This window comes from Rhamphochromis longiceps, linkage group LG8 (genome assembly GCF_057381845.1).
Source record: "Rhamphochromis longiceps isolate RC_006_pf linkage group LG8, R_longiceps_female_GT1.1, whole genome shotgun sequence".
NCBI classification, from domain to species: domain Eukaryota; kingdom Metazoa; phylum Chordata; class Actinopteri; order Cichliformes; family Cichlidae; genus Rhamphochromis; species Rhamphochromis longiceps.
Genome location: NC_140564.1, coordinates 23,871,109 through 23,894,679, shown reverse-complemented (window position 1 = coordinate 23,894,679; position 23,571 = coordinate 23,871,109). Strand labels below are relative to the sequence as shown.

General features: G+C 38.9%; 1 protein-coding gene across 3 annotated transcripts in view; it reads left to right on the top strand.

The window, feature by feature from the left end:
- Positions 1-2,452: 2,452 nt before the first annotated feature.
- LOC146663720 (disks large homolog 5-like) overlaps positions 2,453-23,571 on the top strand; it is a 30,354-nt gene continuing 9,235 nt past the window's right edge. For 2 of the 3 annotated variants that reach the window (XM_085416597.1, XM_085416600.1), the window contains exons 1-19: positions 2,453-3,191; positions 8,815-8,883; positions 9,466-9,634; positions 9,984-10,127; positions 12,366-12,549; positions 13,923-14,179; positions 14,549-14,861; positions 15,589-15,819; positions 16,907-17,091; positions 17,211-17,336; positions 17,559-17,691; positions 17,824-17,948; positions 18,193-18,368; positions 18,521-18,624; positions 19,953-20,045; positions 20,356-21,312; positions 21,449-21,572; positions 21,787-21,931; positions 22,933-23,054. In XM_085416597.1, the coding sequence (XP_085272723.1) occupies positions 2,894-3,191; positions 8,815-8,883; positions 9,466-9,634; positions 9,984-10,127; positions 12,366-12,549; positions 13,923-14,179; positions 14,549-14,861; positions 15,589-15,819; positions 16,907-17,091; positions 17,211-17,336; positions 17,559-17,691; positions 17,824-17,948; positions 18,193-18,368; positions 18,521-18,624; positions 19,953-20,045; positions 20,356-21,312; positions 21,449-21,572; positions 21,787-21,931; positions 22,933-23,054 (3,955 nt within the window). In that variant the 5' untranslated portion in view covers positions 2,453-2,893. The remainder of the gene's footprint in view (positions 3,192-8,814; positions 8,884-9,465; positions 9,635-9,983; positions 10,128-12,365; positions 12,550-13,922; positions 14,180-14,548; positions 14,862-15,588; positions 15,820-16,906; positions 17,092-17,210; positions 17,337-17,558; positions 17,692-17,823; positions 17,949-18,192; positions 18,369-18,520; positions 18,625-19,952; positions 20,046-20,355; positions 21,313-21,448; positions 21,573-21,786; positions 21,932-22,932; positions 23,055-23,571) is intronic. The other variant, XM_085416598.1, reaches the window with a different exon arrangement.

The following is a 23,571-nucleotide window of genomic DNA, read 5'->3' as shown; positions in this document are numbered from 1 at the left end:
TCTATGTTAAAAAGTACTAGCAATTATCATAAACAAGCTTTAAGTAGATTTCCACACATCTCCAGTTTAGCTGTGAACACATATAGATATAGACATATAATCTTACATTTAATATTGCTGTCTGATTCTAAACAATTTCGTTTTCGTAAGGATTTTATCTTTTTGTGACGTCTCCCTCCTTTGAGACCTGATGGATTATGTGGAGCAGAATAAAGCTTGCAGAGCGGGGCAGTTGTGTCAGGGGACAATCCAGATGAGAAACAGGCAACTACAATCTGGAGGTATAATCTCCTCACAAAAAAGAGAGATCAAATCATGAAATAAGAGCTGCTAGATTTCCCTTGTAATCAAATAATAGCCTATTCAGATGCCCACAATGTATGTGTGGGATTTTCTGAGCAGACTGGGTTTTAAGAAGTCAAGCAATGTCCGATTTGTAATCTAGTAATATTTACATTTAAAACTGCTTAAGTGTTAAATGTGTTTGAATTTGCATCCATAAAATTGCTACCTAATCATTAGCTGTGTTTTGGAGAGTGAATCACTGTATTACATGGTATGACTTGATGTGATAGTAGAAACATATGATAAACTCTTATAAAATGTACAACAAAGTCATAATAAGTGTCATCCACTGTATCTAATACAATGTGTGTACTGGCATATAGTTATTTTATTTTATTAAAACCTTCAGCCAGTTAGTAATTATCATTAGAATAAATAATAATAAGAAAATTCGGAGGAGAAGATCATCTGGTAATTTTGTGATTTTAGAGCAGTGCACAACCTTTCATCAGTAGGTTTTACTGTAGAGATGACCTGTGATCAGTGACTGTTTCACCAAAAGTACATTTGTCGGCCAGAAACAGTATTTCACTAGAAAAACTGAGAAGTGAAAAATGATCTTGTTCAACAGAATATATATGATTTTATTTTATCACCCTTCATATTCTTCTTGCTGCACAAGAGGGTTAAGGAACCACCAGTCACAGAAATATCTCTGACTTTTTGTCACCTATGAAGACAAATTTCATTAGACCCTGAGAACCTCATGTTATCTTTTGTAAAGGATGCTGAAAGAGTCATCAAAGCTTCCCAACTAAGGTTTTAAACAGTTTATATACTTCACTTAATACAATTACACTCTGGAAATGTTTACGGTTGATTCTGTTATTTCTAGACTTGATATACAACACTTTATGAAACCACTGGGTGGATGAGGAAATGGTTCATCTAAAGCTGGAAAAGAATAAATGCTTACCCAGCGCTCAGTTAATAATTTAATAGTAACACTTTGTCATATAATCACTGCTATATAGATCTCTATATAGCAAAAAAAATTAAGCTAAATGCCTGATATTGCAACTGTGTAGACTATAAAGGTGACTTCTTAATTTAACTATGAGGTCTCCAATATCATCAATCACATCCGAAAACACTAGGGGAAGTAATTCAGGAAGTCTCTGGTACATAATGAGCTACATAAAAGGTCAAAAACCAACAATGAATGACCCTTGAACAGCGCTGTATTCAAAACAGACTGAAAGCACGTCACTGGTTCAGAACTACTTCTCATTCTTAGCAAACGTTTTTCTTGGTGGACGTAGTACGTCCACCAAGAAAAAATATCTAAACTAGATTTTTAATTGTTTACATTTTTAAATATTATGGATAAGATGTAAAAGAGTGACCAATACAAAGGTTTGTAGCAATACAAAAGCCAACATCTTCCATGGGTGTGCATTAGTGCACATGATATGAGTTACCTGCAAATCTGTGCAGGTTTTGCTGCCCTACTGGCACTGTGGTCTTTTTCAGGGAAGACCTTGGTTATTCCACTACACTGTGCATGTACTACAGAAGCATGATCAGCAGTTAAAGTCTACACCAGTCTGCTAGTATTCCAACAAACACTGAACATATTTGGCACACTGGGAAACTAGTTATACAACAAGGGAAGTACAACGCATTTTTTTCTTTAAAATAAAGCAAGAGTTTTCAAACATTTTCTTTCTTAACAAGAAATGATGCAACACAGGAGTAAAAGTCCAACACTCTCGAAAGATTTTGGCCCCAAAAAGTAAAAGCTTAAACCTAATACGTTATATTATTACACTTATTTTGCAATTAATTGTGGGGTTTATATAATTTGCATCATTTTAGCTTTTTGGGAAGGGTGTGTAAACTTTCAAAAACTGGGCATAATAATGAAAATTAAATCGTCCTCAGCTAAAAAAAAAAAAAAATACTTGTGAGTGAAAACAAGCCCGTCAGTATTGTTTTAGTGTGTTTTTATTGGCATTCTTGAATGCCTTCCACATAACTAACTCACACAGAAAGCGCAAAACCAGTATTACATAAGTTGTGGTAATAATTACAGCGGTAATTATAGCGGCGGGAAGCCAGGTGCGTCTAAAAAAAAGCCCCGCCCACGTTTACCTTAAATGTCCATTGCACGGAAATATGATTGGCACAGGGTTACAGCTGCTCGAACGGTGAGACATGGCGGAGTTTGTAGTCTGACTGAGAGCGCTCCTGGAGAGTTTCCACACTTTTCAACATGACTAAAGAACTTGATTTGACGCCGAGGTTGTTTCCGTAGCGCAGGCAAAGCGGGGCTTAAAGAGGCAGAGGCGTCATTTTTCCGAAAAGGATAGAGAGCGGCGGTTGGGAAAATGTGTTGTCATCTTCATGCAGTCAACAGCCTTGGGCAACAAATATGGCTACTTCTTGTGTATCCGTCAATTCGGGTTGAAAACCGTCCTGACTGGGTCGAGCGGGGTAGTTTCGCAGAGTCACGGCAGTAGCCCGAAGTTAAGTTGACTACCAGAAAGATTAAAAGGCTGGGTTTGTCCCGAGCTGGTAAACAGCGGACGAGCGAAGCGGAGAGGAGATGGAGCCCAAGCACAAAGAGTTGTTGGAGAAATGTTACCAGAACTTGGTGGAGTCAATAACAGATGCGGACAGAGTTGTGGACGCGTTGGCTCACTGCGGGACCCTAAGCCAGCCAGAGCGCTACGAGCTGGAGCACAACTGCACCTCCAACTCGGAAAAAGTGGACCTTCTGCTGAAGCTACTAATGAGTAAAGACGGGGACCATTTCGCAGAGTTTTGCACTGCTCTGGAGACAACACACCCTCACCTGCAATCTTTATTGCTGGATGGCATTGGACCAGTGGATCATACGAGTGGTGAGAAACAATTAAAGTGTTAACGACCTCCTAATTAAATTGTTATAAGAGTATAGTGTTTATGAAGAAGGGGCGACGTGTCAGAAGTTAGGGCTTTATCTAAAATACAGTGAAACGGTGTGTTTGGGCCCCTTGCTTTTGATATTGCTTATGATCCAACCTGTTTTCGATCCTCTCCTGAGCATGATCTAACAAACATTAGTGCTATTGACCTTATGACAATTTGATGAAGGGCATGACTTTTCCTTTGGGCAAGACTTTTCAGGGCACAATCATGTGACCTGATGCCTATTTACACTCTCACTACTGTGCTTGTTTCATTTAGCATGTCACCAAAAGTACAGCCTGCTAGCTTTTTTTGTGAAAGCATTTAATGGACCTAAAAAGACTCAATCAATGTAGGGAGGGACTGACTGTGTGTGGGAATCAATAACCCACTATCATAGTCAAACGAATGAGAGATGAATCAAATGCGTTTTAGTGCGCACTGTGCAATGAATTACTCGAGGGGGATATAAACTGGAGAATAAAGGGCATCAGTTTGATTTGTTTTTGGTGTAAAACTAACTACAGTTAAGATTATGTCAGCACCGGTAAGTAAATTACCTTTTTAAATAACTAATTGTACGGTCTTTACAATGTTGCAACTTAAAGGCATTCAGCAAACTATTGTTTTATTATAAACTTGTGAATGGATTCAAAATTGCCTTTGTCCACCTACTGTAATACTCCACAGCAGATGTATAGAAAATTAGTTTCTCTGTGGATTTGTCAGTATAGTATAGTTTTACTACTAACACGATACTGTATAGTGTAATGGTATAGTGCTTGTGGAACTGAAATTATTTCAGAAGTATGACCCCTGGCAAGGAGTTTCTGATTGATTCAGTTCGTCTGGTTTAGTGGCAGGTTTATTTAAACATTATGGATGGATTGGGACTTTTAAGTGATAAATTTTTGGATTTGATACACGTATGACACCAGATGTTGCAAGATACTGCAACATTGGATTTGGGATGCACTGTCTTGATATTCTTAAATATCTCAACCTAATTCAGATGCAGTTGTCCTTCCGAATCTGAATTAGCTGGATGATAGAGTAACTTTTAAGCATTACCAGAAACACAGGATCTCAAAACTCTTTTATTTATCAGTGATCAGATACACTTTTTAGAGAATATTCATCCTGCCTGCTCGGGATACATTAATATATGGACTGTTGGCTTGTCTTAAGAGGTGAACTAAAACTGCATCTTACACAACATTTAATGTTCCAAGGTATTGGGGGTTCCACCTTCGACCCTTATTATTTAACCCTTAAGTTTATCTAATGGTTACTAAATATATCTTGAAGTAAGGATAAGCCTCTGAGATAATATGGTCTCATAATGGCACAAATCGCAGATTAGTTTATAATAACTTTGTAATAGTTCTGTTTTCTATGTGGATAATCACCCTTTTTCTAACTAAGTGATAAATACATGCATGTGATTTTATTCACAGATAAATCCACAAACTATAGATATACTCTCTATTTTTTGTGTTCATCATAAATCTCTTATTGCATTCTTTGTATGCTGAAACAGTAATGATGTATTCTCTGGACTTTACCTGACATCTTATGCAATAGCATAATGCATGCACTCTGACATATGACCCTTACTCAGCACTTCTGTTGCACTTTGACATTTGAAAAACAAACAAACAAAAAAAGGAACATCCATCCAGTTGCTTTCTTGTTTGCTATCGCATCATACTCAGTTAGCTACCAGGTGTTAATTATGCATTATTTTGGCATAATTCATAAGAGAACGCAAGCTGGACACTTCTGTTAGTTTTTCTGAGCCTTCTCATTTTTGCGCTGCATTTCACAATTGTGCATTGGGTCTAGAACTGAGTACTGATAGGCACTCTAGTTCCAAAGAGCTTTGTACATGAGCATGTTCTGGGCTAGTCATAGTAGTGTGCAAATCCCCGTTGGTAGTCACACAGGACACAAATGGGCTGAGCTGTCTTCTGCTACTGGGCAGACAGGTTCCTCCACTGTGTGGCCAAAAGACGGGCCTTTCCAGAGAAAAGCAACCTATGTTTTTACATAATATGCACCATCAGGAGCCAGTTGCAGTAATTGACAAGTCACCCCAAAAAAATATGAGAGCCACATGTTGGTAAACCCTGCCTGTTCAAATGCTTATAACATGAATGCTAAATATATCCTTTAATCACTGACCTACAAAAAGTTCCACATGATGTAAATATGATGCCTATAGTACCGAACAGGGTGTGTATCGCCCAGGGCTTGGTTGTTTGTTTGTTTTTATTTTTTTGTTTTTTATTTTTTTAAATAAAGATACTTTGTAGTTTCACATAACTATAGCTCTAAGGCCTGCCAGCGGAGACCTTTCTGTTTAGATTGTTCTCATCGTTTCTTAAGGAAGAATAACACAATGGCTGCACAGTATAAGGGTGTGTATCATGGGAAGTTTTGCTTTGTCACTGCAAAACAAGAGCAGGTGTTTTGCAGTTAGCGATTAACGAGTGTTATGTAGCTCGATTTCTTGGTTTCGTTCTAGATTTTATTAGGCGGAAAGAAGAGAATCTAGTTGTCTCCAGTGGTTTTGAACTGTTGACACAGAGGGTAGTTATTGCAGAATCGGTGACTCATTAACTTTATACCACAGTACATATCAGAGTGTACTTATTTATAGAAGTAGACTGTAGAAGAAAACTGATGTCTGTGTTCGGCATGCTTTTCAGTCTTGTAACATCTATCTCGCGTAGCAGACTTCTACTTTAATTAGAATAGCTTCTCCGCAGGGACATATGTCATTGTTGCAGTACCATCATAAATGCATATTGTGGTATTTCAAATAATTTCTTTCCAAGTCTTTCACATGTATCTCCAGAGATGAAGTTAAGTGGGATCAAGTAAAATTTCATCTGTTGCTTTGCTACTGACAGAAATGTCTTTTTTTTTTCTTTTTTTTTAAGTTGAATGCTAATTGGTTTATTTGTCCAGTTAAAAGTTTGTTTACAAAGTATTAAATCAACTGAAAGGTTGTTTGGACAGAGTGATAATAATCTGTGTTCATGTATGCAGAGGAGCGCTGAGTTTTCATGGTGAAAGTTTAATGTCTGAGTTTATTTTAGAATAGAGTGTGAACAATTTAGTTATGAGAAACTCCACTGATATGAAGGGAATTTAGATAAAGTCAAATTTTTACTTAATTAATATATTTTGTATTGTTTAAGGATGTGTTGTTGGCTCATTTGTTTACTGGTAACATTTTAAAATCAGGTCAAAGACTTGGTGGGCATACTGGGATATTGAACAAAGCAGAGTGACTACAACATTAAAACCTGTGCTTTTAGTGCTATATAACTGTACCATGACTGTGCTATGATACTGGAGTAAATAAGTAAGCCCAACTTAACCATTCTGTTGACAAAAAAAGGGCCTGAATTATATCCCTCATTAAAAGCTGTATTTTATGGTTTTCTGAAATTCAATGTTGATGGACAACACTCTGATCTATTGCTTAGAAAGTAATCTTCCCCCTTTTGTCAATTAATTACTCATTATATACAATATTTAAGTTAGAGCTTTAAGATGCAAGTAGAAAAATGCATAATTCTTTTAATGGAAAGGGGTAGCATTCAGAATATCTTTCATTTATTGTTAGTGGCACATAGTACCAGATGTGATTTAAGATCAGCACTTTACGTTTGAGCGACTGTTCTCACGTTTAAAAGAAATGTTCAAGTTGAGAGTAAACTCCTACTAAAGACAGTCTTCCCACTTTCCGTTTGTTCTTGAGAAGTGGTCTTCTTATACCATAAAATTGTGTACAGATGATCAAGTGGCTGTGACCGTAACTACGAGATCAACCTAAATGAAATGCTTAAGTGGGCAGGGTCAGACCTCAGGTCACATGACTTCCACGGAGCAGAAAAGTAAGTGAGTTATGACATTCTGCACCTTGCCTATTGAGGCACTCTCTGCTCAGAGTCATGGGAAACTTAAGCTAGAGTGAGAACAAAGAGAGCTCAAAGAGAGATCGGTCTCTCCTTTTTCTTTCTTTCTTTTTTTTGTCCTTCAGTGGGAAATAGAGGGTTGAGCCATGTTAGCTGGGCTCCTCATAGTCTCAACTCATTTAGTTAGTGGGAACACGGCCAGTCAGGGGTTGATTTAGAGTAATGGGACGTGGGTAAATAGAATCGTTTGTCATGCTCTAAGTCTACACTAGACTTTACATCAGGAGTGGAAGCTGCTGATGTAACTGAACTATAAGCTGGTCACTCCACAGCAGCGCAGTAAGATCTCAGGAAAGGTGCACTGCTGGCTGTTTGATCAAGCAGTGTGCAGTCAGGCATCAATAAAATTCTAATCCTTCTTGTAGAGGATAAATAACCACGTTTGAAACAACTTGATTAACAAAATATAGTCAATGAAAAAACCTATTGCTAAACAATTCCTTGCTCTACTTTTACTGTAATTTATACAGTCAATGCCCTCTTATATTTTATCAATGTGTGCTTTGTGAGGGATATGACAATTTCTAGCTAAAGATTAATATTTATTGGCTGATTTTCATATGTTTGCATTTTAATACAGATCCCTATTACCATAGTTTTTCCATCTTTATCCAAATATACTGTCATAAACTTGAGCATTTAACATGCTAACTGAGGCCTGTAGAGTCGGAGATGTACCTCAGCATTGCACGCTCTGACCTTGGGCTGAATTTGCTGAGAAGTCCACTTCTGGGAAGAATTAAAATGTTTTCATTTTTAAAAGTGTACCAGTTCTTCATCTCACTGCTTTAGAACTGTTGGTAGTGAAAACATGATGTACTGTAGCAGATAAATATTGGCCACTCCCACTGATAAATGGCATCTTATTTGGCAATATACTGAAGGCAGTCAACACATCTTTTGTTTTTGCTTGTTTTCTTAGAAAAGGTGACAGACCAGATAGTAACTTAATGACAACATTTCTAATTGACTTGACCATTTGTGTAACCATTTGTTCCTCTGTTGTTGTAAAAAGCTAATTGTTTCTTCTGAATCTGTTGTGAAAATTGCACACTCTGGTAGATCGTGACACACACAGATTGCATCAGTTATTTCCCTTTTAAATACTTTTCTCTTTTAAAATCTACTGAAGAATTACTTTTACATTGGTGTGTGAAATAACATCATCTTCTTCATATTGTTCAGTGGTGTACATAAAGCTTCCTTTCTGTAACGTTAATTATGAATCACTGTAAGCTATAAAAGAGGGCCTTTCACAAGGGGGGGACTGTGTGATGTTGTCAGAGGAGATAAAAGGAGAAGCTCTAAGGCTGCAGCCTCTTTGGGGCCCTGGCTAGTATGTATTCAAGCTCCCTGCCCAACTGGTAATTAGCTACACTCTGTCAGCCCACAGGCCCGTCATCCCAAGTTGGGGAAAGTCCCACCTTATTATTCCTCCAGCTGGCTTTTTTCAGTAAAGGCTCCCGAATGTAACCCAAGCTGCACTGCCTTGATGTACCATACAATGCTGGAGATGATCATCTGACCATAAAGCAGACACGGTCGAGTACGCTTAGACCTGACTTTAATGTTTCTGTTCATGCTGCAGGGTCCACTTACAGCGTCTTGTCCACCATGCCATCGGACTCAGAAAGCAGCAGCTCTCTCAGCAGCTTAGGTGAGTGTGGTACTCATGATGACTAACGATTTAAGGTAAAGATGGGTCCAAAAAATCTTCTTTGGAAAAGGGGGGGGGGGAGAAAAAAACAGTTGTTCTGAGGAACCAGACGGCTTCTAATTGTTTAGACTCTAAGCACATGCAAGTGATTACACAGATGTGACAAGGATTTAAAAATACACACACGAGAGAGAGATCTGTTTCTACTCTAGAAGAGAGGATTGGTCTGTGCTGTTGAAGCTGAACCAGTGTTTATCACTACGTTTATTTTTGTGGTATATTCAAAACTGAATGAGTAGATCAATGATGACAGACAATATTTAAGTGACTTTGGCTAAACGATTATATAGATTAAATAAAATAATGGTCAAGCTCTTTACCCATAACATAATCATGAACTTGTATGTTTGTAATTTATTTCTTTAGCCAAGTTTGCAGCTCAGATGAACATAGACTACATTTTTACTGAAATATAGCTATACACTCTAGCTGACATAAATAAAACTGCACTGAACCCCGTCACTCGCATCATTTGAACTTTGCGATCGGCACAAGCCACCAGTGACATGCTGACTCACACAGGTACTCCTGCTCAAGCGTCCTCCCCTCCACCTGCCCACATGGACAGCCACCAAGTGAATGAGAAAATGGAGACCATTCTGTTAGAGTTGAGACAGGTGATGCGTGAAAGGGATGAGCTACGCAAACGTCTCGCCCTCTCTTCACCTGGAACCACCTTTGATGACTGCAGGTAGTGTTTTAGTCTCATTCTACAGCCTGTTTTCCAACACATTTGCAGAAAAGCAGAGCAATCTTGTTTCTACCTGCACTCTTTAGATAGAGGTATTTTGCATTCTTGAGCATTTAAAAGCCCTGCCAAAAAAAGCAAGAGCTATTTGACGTAAACTTGTGCTCGTTTTGTTTTAGAGTTGAGCATAAGATGTGAGGATACAGTTGAACTTTCTCTCTTTCCTTACGCTCCCAAAAGTACAAAGTTTGCATGTTTATCTCACTTATGGCTCTCACATTGTCCCATGTGGCATCTCAGAACTTGGTTTTTGATGCAAGTGTGTTTCCCTGTTTCCTGCTCTGTGAAATAGACCGAATGCAAAAGCAGGTCATGACTATGAGCGTCTGAAGCTGCAGTGTATGAAGGCAATGGCAGACCTGCAATCCCTGCAGAACCAGCATAGCACCACCCTGAAGAGGTGCGAGGAGGCTGTGAAGAAAGCAGACTTCTACCAGTAAGTGGAAAGCCTACTAGGGGACTTTGTAAATTTTTTAACAGCCGGTGCATTTGTGCTGTATGCATTCAAGCTCAGCCTGCAGCATTTTTAGCCAGTATTCTGTTCTTCCTCACATATTCACAGCAGATTGCGTAGAACAGATTTTATTTTTGCAAGAGTGATAGGGATGAAGCCTTTATATCAGTTCAAAATCTCAGTTAAGCTATAAAAATCCCAACAGGTCTTCTTCAATTTGATTTAATCTTTGGGATTGTTTGAGGGCGGGGGGACTATTTGTATTATTTAGTAGCAGGGCAAATCATACATTTCTGGCTAAAGGTTGAGGGAAGAGACTAGAATATGCTCTATAAGTATTATCCTTTTGTAAAGAGTTCACCATAAGCATGCTCTGTAATCAGTATGTGAATCCTGTGTATGCGGCACAGCATCTTTGCCGTGAGGATAATGCTGCGAACGGAGCATTTGGTGTCTAGTGAAATAAGCTGTACTGAGTTGACATGAAGGGAAGGCTAGTCCATTTGTATGATTTTTAATGATGCCATACAGCCTCTGAAGTGTAGGGAACCAACATCTGGCCCCCAATGCAAACAGACAGATGAAGGATTATGTCCGTGTTTAAGCCTGTACTTTTGCGTCCTGTTTGCACATCAGAGAGAGTCTTTATTTATCAATGTCCTCTCTGCCTCTGTACTCAACCATTCACTCTAAGCAGCATGTTTTTGTCAATGGAAAATCACATTCATGTCTAGCAGTTTTAACATTGTACTTAAATTAGTAAGTCGCTAAACACTTAACCATTAACCCTTAGTAATTCTGAAGAATTTTAATTAGTCCTATTAGTGATTCATGTTTTAGAAAATTTCAAGTTAAAGCTTTATTACATAAGAGGTGCGGTTTTTTTTTTTTTTTCCTATTAATGTTAATATAGTGACAGGAAGACCACAACAGCCCTGTGGCTTTAAATGAATGAATTAATTGTTTTTAGTGACAGCACGGTGGTGTGATGGTTAGCACTGTTGGTGCTCAGCAAGAAGGTCTTGAGTTTGACTCCACCTCCTGTCTGAAGGGCATGTTCTCCCATGTTTGCATGGGTTCTCTCCGGGTACTCCGGCTTCCTCCCACAGTACAAGAACAGGATTAGGTTAATTAGTGATTCTTAATTGCCTGTAGGTAGAACACAGTAAAACCATCTGTGAAAGTTAACACACAAAAAACAGTTTGTGAATGTGAAATTATGTCAACACGGGGTACTTCGTGTAATTTAATTTTTAGGTAGTTCTGAAATGATTAGTTTGACCACAAACTGCAGCAGTTAATCATTTCCAGTTGCAACAAAAGATTTGTATGCAAACTGTTGTGCTGGCTACTTCAAAACCTGCTTCGAGTTGGGTGTTCCAGTTAAGGAGATAAGACTGACGTGATTGTGCTGGAAAGATGACACCAGAAGAACAATATGTAATGAAATCCTGAAAGAAGAGGGCAAACAACACAAGAGGAAGTGGAAAGCACCCACAGAAATCTCATCAACATGATGTATCAATGGAAGAAGGCCAAAAAGGAGACTAAATTGCTCTTGACTAATAAAATATTTTTTTTAAAAAGAATCATAAAAAACAAAAAGATGGTGCTTACGTCTGTGAGAATAATCTGTAGACCAGCAGTAAGGCATGGCAGAAGAAGCGTCATAGTTTGGGACTGATGTTCTGCTTCAGGGCTAATATACCTTGCAATCATTAATTTATGCAGTTTACTTTGAAACTGCACCGAGAAATTGTTCCAGGAGAATGTCAAGGCAGCAGTTTATGACCTGAAGTTTGTAAGAGTTTCGGTGATTCAGCAAAACAATGGCCTAAAGCAAATCAACAACAACAGTAAATCATGTCCCAGTGGCCAAGTTAGAGTCCTGACCACAAATCAGCAGAGCTGCAGTGACATAACTGGCTACAGCAAACATTTCAGATGTTTTTAAGAAGCTGCTTTTAGCTACTACATTCAAGTATTAACTTACTTTCTTCATCCTACACTGTGGCTAACTGGTGCGATCCAAATGACGTGTGTGTGTGTGTGTGTGTGTGTGTGTCCCCAAATATTTTTTGATTTATGATTTACTAGCTGAATATATGTTGCCAGAGACACAGTAGATGGAGATGTATATATTCAGTGCTGTAAATGCTGATTTTAAAAATCGCTGGCAGCACCCATGGTTTGATTGTACCCATTCTGCTATCTCCACAGTACACTGCACAGCCGTCTGGTGAGCGAGCACACCCAGCTGAAAGAGGAGCTCGAGGTGCTGAGACAGGACAACATCCAGCTGGTCAGGGAGCACAACCATGTGAAACAGGCCTGCGAGGAGCTCAGGAGGCTGCATGATGATGATCAGAGGGAAGTAGCTAATATGAAGATGCTACACCAGCAGGTGCCTGTGTAATTTTTCAGTTCTGTCACCATTCATGCTTAAAAATGGGACAAAAACAACATACAGACACAAAAATATAAATGGGTATATACTATCTAGACACTTGCAGACACCCCTTTCCATCTCTAGTTGGCCGCTGACATAAAATCAGTTGGATCTTGACATTTGAGATGGACATTAATTTGCTCTTGTCTCGGTGACCATTATGTCCAAAAGGACAATGTTGTTCAGACAAATGGGGTCAGACAAGCTCTGTCCTCTCCATGTCTCCATCCATCAAAACATTCTTTCAGATTACAAAAATGACTTGACCTGAGTCTCTCACCATTACTCAGTCTGACATTCACCGTGACTGCAGTCACAAGACCATATCATTAAATGTTAGCAATGCCTTATATAACCATGGAGAATGTGTATAACAGGGCTAGTTGATAGCAAGGATACGTTCCCCATTGTCTCTAGAAGTCATGTCATCATTGCATAAACTACTGTTCAGCCTCAGTCAAATTAGGAGTCAAATTAGTTTTAAGTGATGCCAGCCCAGAGAAGACATTTATTGTACAGTTGTTAGATTCCAATTACATACTATAATTTTTCATGTCTAAATGTGTCCTGGTTTGTCCGTTTTTGGCACTCTGTTCATGATTTGGATTAGATTCAATAGTAATTTAAACGTTACAAACAAAATATTTGTAAACATGAAGCCAGACTGAGTCCATTGGATCTCATCAGTGCTTAATTAACTAAATTAACTAAATTAACTAAATTAACTTACTGGTAGCAAGTCAAAAAGTTTATTCAGCTGATTTGACAGCAATTCTGTCTGTCAGGTCGACTGTACTTATTGTACATTTGAGCGTCTTCATCTTTTAGCTGTGGTTGCTAATTGGTGAAACTGTGGTAACATTAATCACTGTTTCGACCACAGTCTCCTGCGATTGCTTCCTGTACAGTTCCCACAGAACTAGTAAAATTGAATGGCAATACATTTTTAATGGTAGTTAAGCTTATCCATTCATGCTAAAAGCATGTAGTATACCCCAGTTGCTGCTTGCATCAGAAGCAGACTGCCCTATAGGATGTTAAGAAGCTAGACAGAAGCTAGATACAAGTTATCATCTGGTTCACTACAGTTCAAGTGATATTTCAACAGTTTAAAGTAACATTTTGTTTAATCTCCACTGAAACGGGTAATTAAATGATTTAGGCACTTCACTTTAGATTTATATCAAACAGCACAACATTTCAGCATCTACAGAGTTGAAAAGTATTCCGGATAACTTTTTCCAAGTGACTGCATCAGCTCTTATCTTGATATAGTCCCATTATTGCCCTCTAATTCGTTAAATAACCCGACTTAATGCTATTTGCAGGTAATGAGAGAGGGCTCCTCTGATGTCCTTAACAAACTCTACGACACAGCTGTGGACAAGTTGGAGGCCGTGAAGAGTGACTATGAGACTCTGAGGAAGTGCTACAATGACAAGTTGGCCAGTCACAATGCCGATTTGAGTCGTTTGGACCAGGCTGAGGAAGAGAACCACCGGCTGCAGAAGCAACTCGACATGCTGCTGAAACAAAGAGATGCTGCCATCCACTATCAGCAGCAATACTCTTCTTCAATAAGAAGGTAAAGCTGGAATTATTAGGTCTACAAAGCCAGCAGGGCTACAAACTTCACACAAAAACTGAGCAACTGTTAAAAAACTAAAAAGCAGTTGCAGCAAATTATACTACAAACTGAGTACTTGAGTACAGAGCCAAAGTCAGATCTGCACAGTGCTTAAAATGTGCTTAATCCAAGGCAGATGAAGCTTTGCGGATGTCCTCCCATTTATAGTTTTCTTTTTAGATGCTTAAATTCCACATTTGATCAGTCTATGATCTTATTGTTCATGATTTTAATGTTTTAAGCACAAGACAGAGTAGAAATGTTTACCCTTTGGAAATTAATAGAGGCATTGAATCCACTGCATTCCTTAATCCCTGCCTGATGCAGGTTTGACAACACCCACCAAGAACTATCCAAGGCCACAGCCCACAATAAGGAGCTACAGCGAGAGATGGAACGGCTGCAGTCTGAGGTGACGCGGCTCAAGACCCAGCAGCTCAAGGCGGCAAAGGACAGCGAGAAGTACAAGGAGGAGCGGGACTCTGTGATCAGTGAATATCGCTTGATCATGAGTGAGCGGGATCAGGTGATCAAAGAGGTGGACAGGCTCCAGACAGGTCTGGAGATGGCAGAGGCGAAGCTAAAGAGCACTTCGTCAGAGAGACGGGTGGCCAGTGAGGAGCTGGAGGCTCTCCGACAGGTAAAAGCTAAAATGAGGGATCATCAGTGAGAACTGAAAACGGTTAACCATTTCACAGACGGGATCAGAAAGCACTGGAGGAATAACTATTGTGATAAGAGACATTTGGAATTATACATGCACTATAAAGAAATTAATTTCTTCAGATTTACAGGGCTCCTTTTAATTTAAGTGAAACTGTTAATGAAGAATGACCATTTGCGTAACATCTGTGTCTTAAATATCTCTTGTCGTTAAACTGCTGAAGTCATTCTTTTTGGCAACAGTCAAAGGTTTAGGGTGGCTAAAAAGTAACCACGTCATGATCACTGCTATTAAAACCCACAGTTCAGGAAGAGAAATTTGGTTATGCTTTTTAACTCTTCTGTGTAAAATGAACTTGAGAAGCTCTCCAAAATAAATACATAAAAAATCCTTTTAAGAGGAGCAAAATTCTTTAGTTCTTCATCTAATAGGAAGTATTTCTGGCAGCATATCTTTGTGCTGAGATAAGAATGTATTCCTCCCCAAGGAGGGAATTCCAGAATCACAGCGATGTAAGAAACACGTCGGCATAAAAGGAAATGTACAACAATATGCAAATCATATTAAAATATTCCAAAATTCTCAAGGTAAAAATTTAAAAAGATATAGAAATTTACTTTTTTTTTCTTTATTATTATTATTATTATTATTATTATTATATTATTTTTTTTTTTTTTTTTTTTTTTTTTTTTTTTTGATGAAGGAGCTGGCCTCAGCGCTGGTGGACAGGGACCGAGCAATCTGTGAAAAGAATGAGCTGCTGGAGAAATTCTGTCATGAGGTCAAGGACAAAGCTGAGGCCCAAAAGGAGCTGAACCAGGCCTGCAAAGACATCGAAACAGTGCGTGAGGAAAGAGATGTGGCCCGGAAGGAGAGGACAGAGGCCATCATCCAGAGGGACCAGCTGTTGCAAGAGTATTACCAGGCCAGACAGGTAGCCAGACGGACAGATGATTTATCATCACAAATGGAGGGATTGGTTTATTTCTCTGACAGTAATCCCTTCATCCCATCTCACATAGTAGTAGTTTTTTATTTTATTTTATTTTTTTCTTCAATTGGCTGGCTGGTTTCTACATATTGATTTCTGTTGAGAAATGTGTACTCACCCATCATTCTGTTTGCAGTGATTGTCAGATTAATTATAAAAGTCAGGGATGCCTACATTAGGAAATTACCAATAATTGTAGTGACAGGCCTCACCCTCACTTCCAAGTACACCAGAAATCTGCACTGCGTCAGAAATGGATTGTTAAGCAAAACTGTAGACTGAAATGGAATTAATGCAACAGTGTATCTAGTGCAAGCGCTCTAGATACACCATCAGACTGAGTTTTACATTTGTTTTATTATATCTGGTTTATATACCTAATCCAGTCTATGGCTGTTTTATACATCATAGATGGAAACTACATCTTAGTTTACAGAAATTTGTTTTTGGATGGATGGAGTCAGCTAAGTTGAAAGTTTTGTTTCTTAAAAAAAGCAACAAAATGTCTTCATAGCTTGTAATTAATACCTTGTATTTAAAAAAAACCAAAAAAAACCAACAAAGCACTTTATTTAGTCTATTGATTAGTGTACAAGCAGAAAAAATAAATGATCTATTCAAACAAACCTTTCTCACAGCAGCCATTCTGGCTGCTGCTAGAGGTAAACACAGGTGATACTAATCACATTAAAGCTTCACCTCAATAGAGGACAAGATTCATTATTCTAATTTGTAACATCTGTGTTTGTGCCATGTCAAGTCAAAATGACTGCTGTCAAACGGGTATTTGCATCAATGAGCTTTCAAGCTTAACTCGCACCAAAATTATGTAAAGCTGATAATTAAAAACATGTGTTGAGTATAATATTACTGCAAAGTTAGTGTACAGAGTGGGTGAAAGATGAAAATACTTTCTTATGACACACATTTAGAGGAATTTGCCACATGTTATCAAATACCATATTGGACTAAAAGCACCTTCACTTCTCCGGTGACATTTATCACCCATCAATTTGATCTACTCCTGCAGGAACAGGACTCTGCCACCATGAACATGGAACGAGCCACCAAGGAGATCGAGATGCTGAGGAAGCAGTATGAGGCCATCTCGCAGGAGCTGAAGGAGGCCTTGCAGGAGGCTGAGGTCGCCAAGTGTCGGCGGGACTGGGCCTTCCAGGAGAGGGACAAGATTGTAGCAGAAAGAGAGAGCATTCGGTAAGAATTTTTTTAAAAAAAAATATAGATGTAGATGCATGTCATTGCGAGGAGGCTTGGGCAAAAATAGTTTGCGTGTATTTTATGTGACACCTGATGACAATATGTGCATCACTCAGTACACTGTGTGACAACCTGAGACGAGAAAGGGATAGAGCTGTGAGTGATCTGGCAGACGCTCTGAGGAATCTGGATGACATGAGAAAGCAGAAGAACGATGCGACGCGGGAACTCAAAGAACTAAAGTGCGTTATTTCTCCCAAAAGTTGTTTTTGAGACAGATAAATGTCTTGTGTTCTATTTTAGGTAAACTTGAATATTATTCATTGATTTATATTTGTGTTAAAAGTGCTTCTCTTCCTTAATGATCTTTTGTGCCACCCAGTGGATGAATTTTATTTACACAGGACAGTTCAAATTACTTTGAAATACTTGCTGAAGAGCTACATATTTCATGTTTCCTGCAGAGAAAAGTTGGAAGATGAGCTGGAAAAGGAAGCAAGATATCGTCAGCTGATGGCCCACAGTTCACATGATTCAGCCATAGACACTGACTCAATGGAGTGGGAGACAGAAGTTGTAGAATTTGAGAAGCACAGAGTAAGGATCATTTAGAGTTTTCTTTTTTGTTTTTTAAGAAATGTGATTTGCCTTTAGAGAATTGCACTTAATGAATGAACTAATTCAGAATCAAAAAATCATAATATTCCTCGTGATTTTTCATTTTTGCAGGACATGGATTTGAAAGCACTTGGATTTGATATTGCTGAAGGGGTAAATGATCCCTATTTACCAGGGGACTGTGGTGTATTTGTAACTAAGGTGGATAAAGGAAGTATTGCTGAGGGAAGATTAAGGTAACTGTCACTTTCCTCCTCAGTGTATATAAATGTTTTGATTTCCCTTTGTCATTTGACACCTGAGTTTTGGTTCTAATAATAAGCTTTATTTGGAGAATAGAAACACATTTTCATATTTTCACTTGTAAAATTTAGTATGCAGCACTCAGAAAATCAGATTTTTGATACATGTCAATTTACACAACACATCATAGTTGGCTTCTCTTTCATTATTATTATATTCTCTCTTATTTCTGTTCAGGGTAAATGACTGGTTGCTTAAAATAAATGACGTGGACCTGACCAATAAAGACAGGAAGCAGGTGATCAAAGCTGTGTTGAGTGGTGAGGGCATGATTAATATGGTGGTTCGTAGAAGAAAGTCACTAGGAGGACGGATCATCACTCCAATCCAGATAAACTTAGCTGGACACAAAGGTCAGCTTCAATTTCCAAATAAGTAATAAACTTCACCGTTATGTCTGCCTGACAAGCTAGTAATGACATTAAAGTGCAAAGTATTTGCGTTTAATTATCTGTATATGTGATGGTAATTGGGGTGTGTTTTTTCTAATTGTTTTTCCTCATAGACAGTGGACTAGGTTTGGAAAGTGGAGTGTTTGTTGCCACATTGGCTGCTGGCAGCCCAGCTGCTAAAGACTGCAATCTCACTATTGGTGACAGACTGTTAGCTGTAAGTATGATCACTGAAAAGTTTATCATTTGTTTGATAAAAGCCTGTTTGTTATCAAGAGATGGCTGTGGTCTCTAGTGCCCTCTACTGACCACATTCAAGTTGTTTTAAGACAAGCACAACTGCAGCATGTTCCAACTACTTGCCTTCAAAGTACAGTGTTGAAACAGAGGAAATTTGTTGTGTATATGTATACATTTCATAACTTCAATGAACATGAAGTAATGCAGCCAGTTTCACTGTTATATAGAGAGGATATAATGGAGACTGTGGGCTTCCAGTGAGGCTGACCTCCGAGATGAAGTAAAATCTGACATTACTAAAAATTCACTGGAGGTACCAAAATATCAGCTACAATACAAAGATGCTCACAGTACACTGCTGCACACTATTAACATAGTTTTGTAATTTTCATATGTCAGATAATATAAAATCTGTCAGTTAAACTAGGATTAAATGTTAGTGAAAGTAAGCTAGCACATTCCCAAACTTGCCCTTGTCACACAAACCATACATACAGGCCATAACACAATTATATAGTCTACTTATCTTTTGATTTCAGCACTCTTATGTTGGATAAAAAAAAAAAAAAGTCATGACTGAGAATCATTTTTGGCTTGACTATATTTAAGTTTTAGACCACCATATATGTTACACTTTATTGGTCTGGAATATGCCGGTTATTCCAAACGGCTTCCATTATGATCTGAATCTGTCTTTTATATTGTAATTTGTCCTTATGCTATAATTTTATCCCTGGCAGCTTTAACACTGCCCAGGACCCAAAATTCATTAATAGACCATCATTTGCTGATAGTCTTACATCATGCACTCTATCATAGCTGGCTGCTTTGATATCAGTATCAGTAACTGTACTGAATATGCGTCTAAGCTTCGTTTTTGGGAGGTCTCACAATCCTACTTAAGTCCTGAATTGTCTTGATGTCCTACCTACATGTTTGAGACAGGGAATTCAGTATGATCTCACTTTATTATTAAAAAAGGCTTGCATTATTTACAGGAATCTGATATTTTAAAAAATAAAGTACCTCCATAATCCTAATCAAGGAATTTTTGGGACTTGATTACTTTTAAGGGCAGGTGGCCACTATTTTTGTACCCAAGTACACATCAGCCATCATTTTAATGGTTAATGTTGTGTAATGAGGATGCGCACACCTCAGATACCGGTAATCTAAATTCTAACCATAACTAGCACATTTGCAGACGCCATTTCAAGATGGAGTACGATGATGATGATGTCTAGGTAAGTAGGCTCTTATTTATGGGACTTTTTTTTTTTGTTTGTTTGTTTGTTTTTTCCTCAGATCAATGGAATTGCGCTCGATAACAAGTCGCTCTCTGAATGTGAGTCTCTGCTGAGAAACTGCCGAAATTCTCTCAGCCTCTCCCTCATGAAGGTAAAAACTCAGTAACCCAAACACATACAGATTCTCACAACTGTAAAATCACATACTGCTGTTTCTTCTAATAGACTCCCAATAGTCAGGCTTTATGCTAGTTGTACAATGCTTACTTCGTGCAAATGCTCATTGGGTTAATAGACAATGCAAAGTCTTCTTAAACCTTAATTGCTACCAGTATCTTTAATTTTTAAATGCTATCTCAAGTTTGTGGTTAAAAATGTCAGCGATCGTCCATTTCATCGGAAGCTATTTATTGCATTTAAACTATTTTAATGTATATTTATCAACATTTCTTCCTGCACAGTTCTTTCCCCAAAGCTGTTCTGGGCAGAGTTTATATGAAACTTTGAGAGACTCTGAAAAGAACCCGCGACTCCAGTCCTGTGAGGGCCACACGAGAAACTGCAGAAACTCTAAGCACAATTGCTCCACACAAACTGACATTTGTAGCTGTGACTTTGGCAGCAGAGGGGAGGAAGCCTGCAAGGATACCGGTGACTCCCTGAATAGCAGCAGTGGCAGCACTCACTCCCACCACAAACCCTTTTCCAATGGTTCCCCGCATTCCCGTTCCTTTTCTGCCTCACATAGTCCTTCGGAACCCCACCCAGAATTCTGCTACCGGAGGCAGGACCTCCAGCATCGGCCTTTTACCTTCACCCCTCTTCTGTCCGACTGCAGCTCACCACAGGCTGCTGTGGACCGAGTGCAGAGCTCGCCAGTCAAGCCCAGTGGAGGCACATGGCCTAAAGTCATAGTGGGAACTGTTTCAGAGTACACCCAACTGTCCATCTATAAGAAGCCCAAACAGAGGAAGTCTATTTTTGACATGAATGCTTTCAGGAGACCTGATGCAGCCCAAAAACTGGACTACATGTCCCTGTCTCACTCACCGCAGAGCTCAGTGTCTGAATCTGCTCAGACACCCCCCACCCCACCAGCAAGGAGCGACTCGTTTAGGTTCAAGCATCGGCAGCAGAACAGCTCCGCGTCGGACTCCACCATTACCACCGGCACACCACCAGCATCCCCTGCCCAAGCTACGAATCCTAAGGACAAGGGAGAGGTGGGAAACCAATGCTATTTCAATGATGGCCCTCCAGGAGAGGCCAAGGGCAGCTCCAAGAAACCTGCTGAGGAGGAAGAAGAGGAGGAGAACCGGTACAGGACAGAAGTGCAAGGAAAAAAGAGATACCGGCCAAAATCAGCACCAGCACTACGTCGAAATGTGACTCCATTGCACATTCCTGTTCCTATTCAGGTAACTGAGTATTTAAAGAACATGTTGAGGAATTTACTATTTGACATTTTTATAGATGCTATGGTTTGTGTTATTTTGTGTCCCTTATTTCCTCAAAAATTAAAAGGCTTACAAGCTGTACGTTTGCTCCTTGCAGGTACAGAGTTTCTCTAACGATGAACACTCCCCAGAGCCAGTGGACTTGTTACGTTTCTCTCCTATACGAACCAATCGGTACAGCGTACAATATGCACCCAAAAGCTACAGTAGCATTGCATCACGTAAGTTATGGGAACAGCTTAATGTGTTCATTTTTTTCCATTTTTTTTTTTCACATTTCCAAACACTGCATGGATCACTAATAATAAAAATAGAAAGTTGATTTCGATTTGTTGGGGTTTTTTCTATTGAACTAATAAAGGCTTGATATTTATAGGATGGAAGTGTCACATAACTACTACTTGTTGATGTCTAATCCCACTATTTGTCCTCCAGACCCTGCACAACGAAGTTTTGCCCCTTGCCCTGCTGTGACGGCTGTCATGAGGAACCCTGTCTACACAGCCTGGAGCCATGAGGTCCAGGCCAACAACCCTCCTCCAGCTCCCAGCTCGAGCAGTCATCCTCATACACACACAAGGTGTTCTGTCAGTCTTTTCAACATGCACAAGTCCAACTCTTCTTCACGAGCCTTTTTACTGTTGTGAATCCTAAAAATAAATCTTGTCATTTTGCCATGTGAATATATGAATTAATGAGTATACTTATTTTGCATATAGTGTCAAGTAAAATTTTCTGTTTCAATCACACCTCATTCACTGCAGACATTTAATAGGAAGAAGGTAGCTGAGTCGACTAAACCACTACAATTTGTCGGTGAAACAGAACTCTCAATTCCAGGTCTTTGAATTGACTTAATAGAGTTCACCCATGATTAATTGAATTATTCGACAGGTAGAGTATCTTCAGTGCTGTTTTTGTCTGTTAGACAGATAATGCAGCAACTAGTCAAATACAACTTGGTGGAAATGTGGAGCAGGGACAAAGAAAGCCACCAGATTTTGGGACAGAACCAGGTCACGTCGTTAAGAAATTCTGAGCTAGGTCATTGGCCTCGTTGGAGAAAAGTGTTCTCCAAATGCTTTTTAAGTTTACTTTTTTCCTTGTTACGACATCTTGAAATATCTATATCTGTTAGAAAACTGATATTTTATCTCAACTGTTAGACTGTCTCTTTTGAAGCAGAGAGAGAGATTAATTAATAATTATTCTGTATTCTTTTTTTGCTGTGATTGTATTCTGCATACTTCTGGTTTTTGGTGCATTAGTTAGAAATAAAAGACAATTTCAGATGTTGTTTTTTTTTTTTTTTTTTTATATATATATATATAGATTTAACAGTTTATTTTGATGCTTACTGCAAAGTAGACATTAGTTCTAGTAGTACTGTTTTTCATTTTAACCACAGATTTGCTAAATCCTGAATGGTGTATTTATAGCAGCGAAACAACTGTGTATCCTGCCCCAGATCTCATGGACAGATGGCATGTAGCAAATTATATCTTGCCCTGGGTTGAATAATTGACTGCCGGGGGACTTACGCAGGCCTTTTCTTTTTCCTCCCCCCCCCCTCTACTCTAGCCCCCAGCATCAAGGTCGCCTCAGTCTGGACCTCAGCCACAAGCGCACTGGAAACCCGACTGAGCGGAGCTGCAGCCAACCACCACACAGTACTAACTCCTTGCCCTGCAGCAACAGAATGAGTATGTATGGTGCCCTAGTTTTATGGTAATCACGACATGTTTAAAATGTGAATAATGTTGTTTACATTTTTCTTAATTCAGTCCGCACTTATTTAGCCCACTATTTATCACTGCTAGCAAAACACCTAACTGGCGTCGAGTTGCATTGTTAGCAAACACTGACTTCTGTGACACAAAATTATTTAACTTTAATTTTACTCTTAAACTCATTATATTTATGCAATGTCAGTTTTAAATGCAACTCTCCTGTAATGAGTTAGAAAGTCTTGTAGCAGTTTAATTGGCTCAGGAGACGATGGTGATTAACTGGCTACTTCAAACATTTGCTCTGTGGTAAATATTTAGATTAGCAGTGTCGGGGAAAGGGGCTTATCACAGTTGTTCATATATTTCCTGGGGAATTCCCATATCAACATGGTTGGATACCCTCAGTTGTGTGAGAAAATGTTTCTTGTTTTCTTTTTTTTCCATTATGGGTCAACTGACCCTTTTAATAAATTTCCTGTTTTTTTTCTTA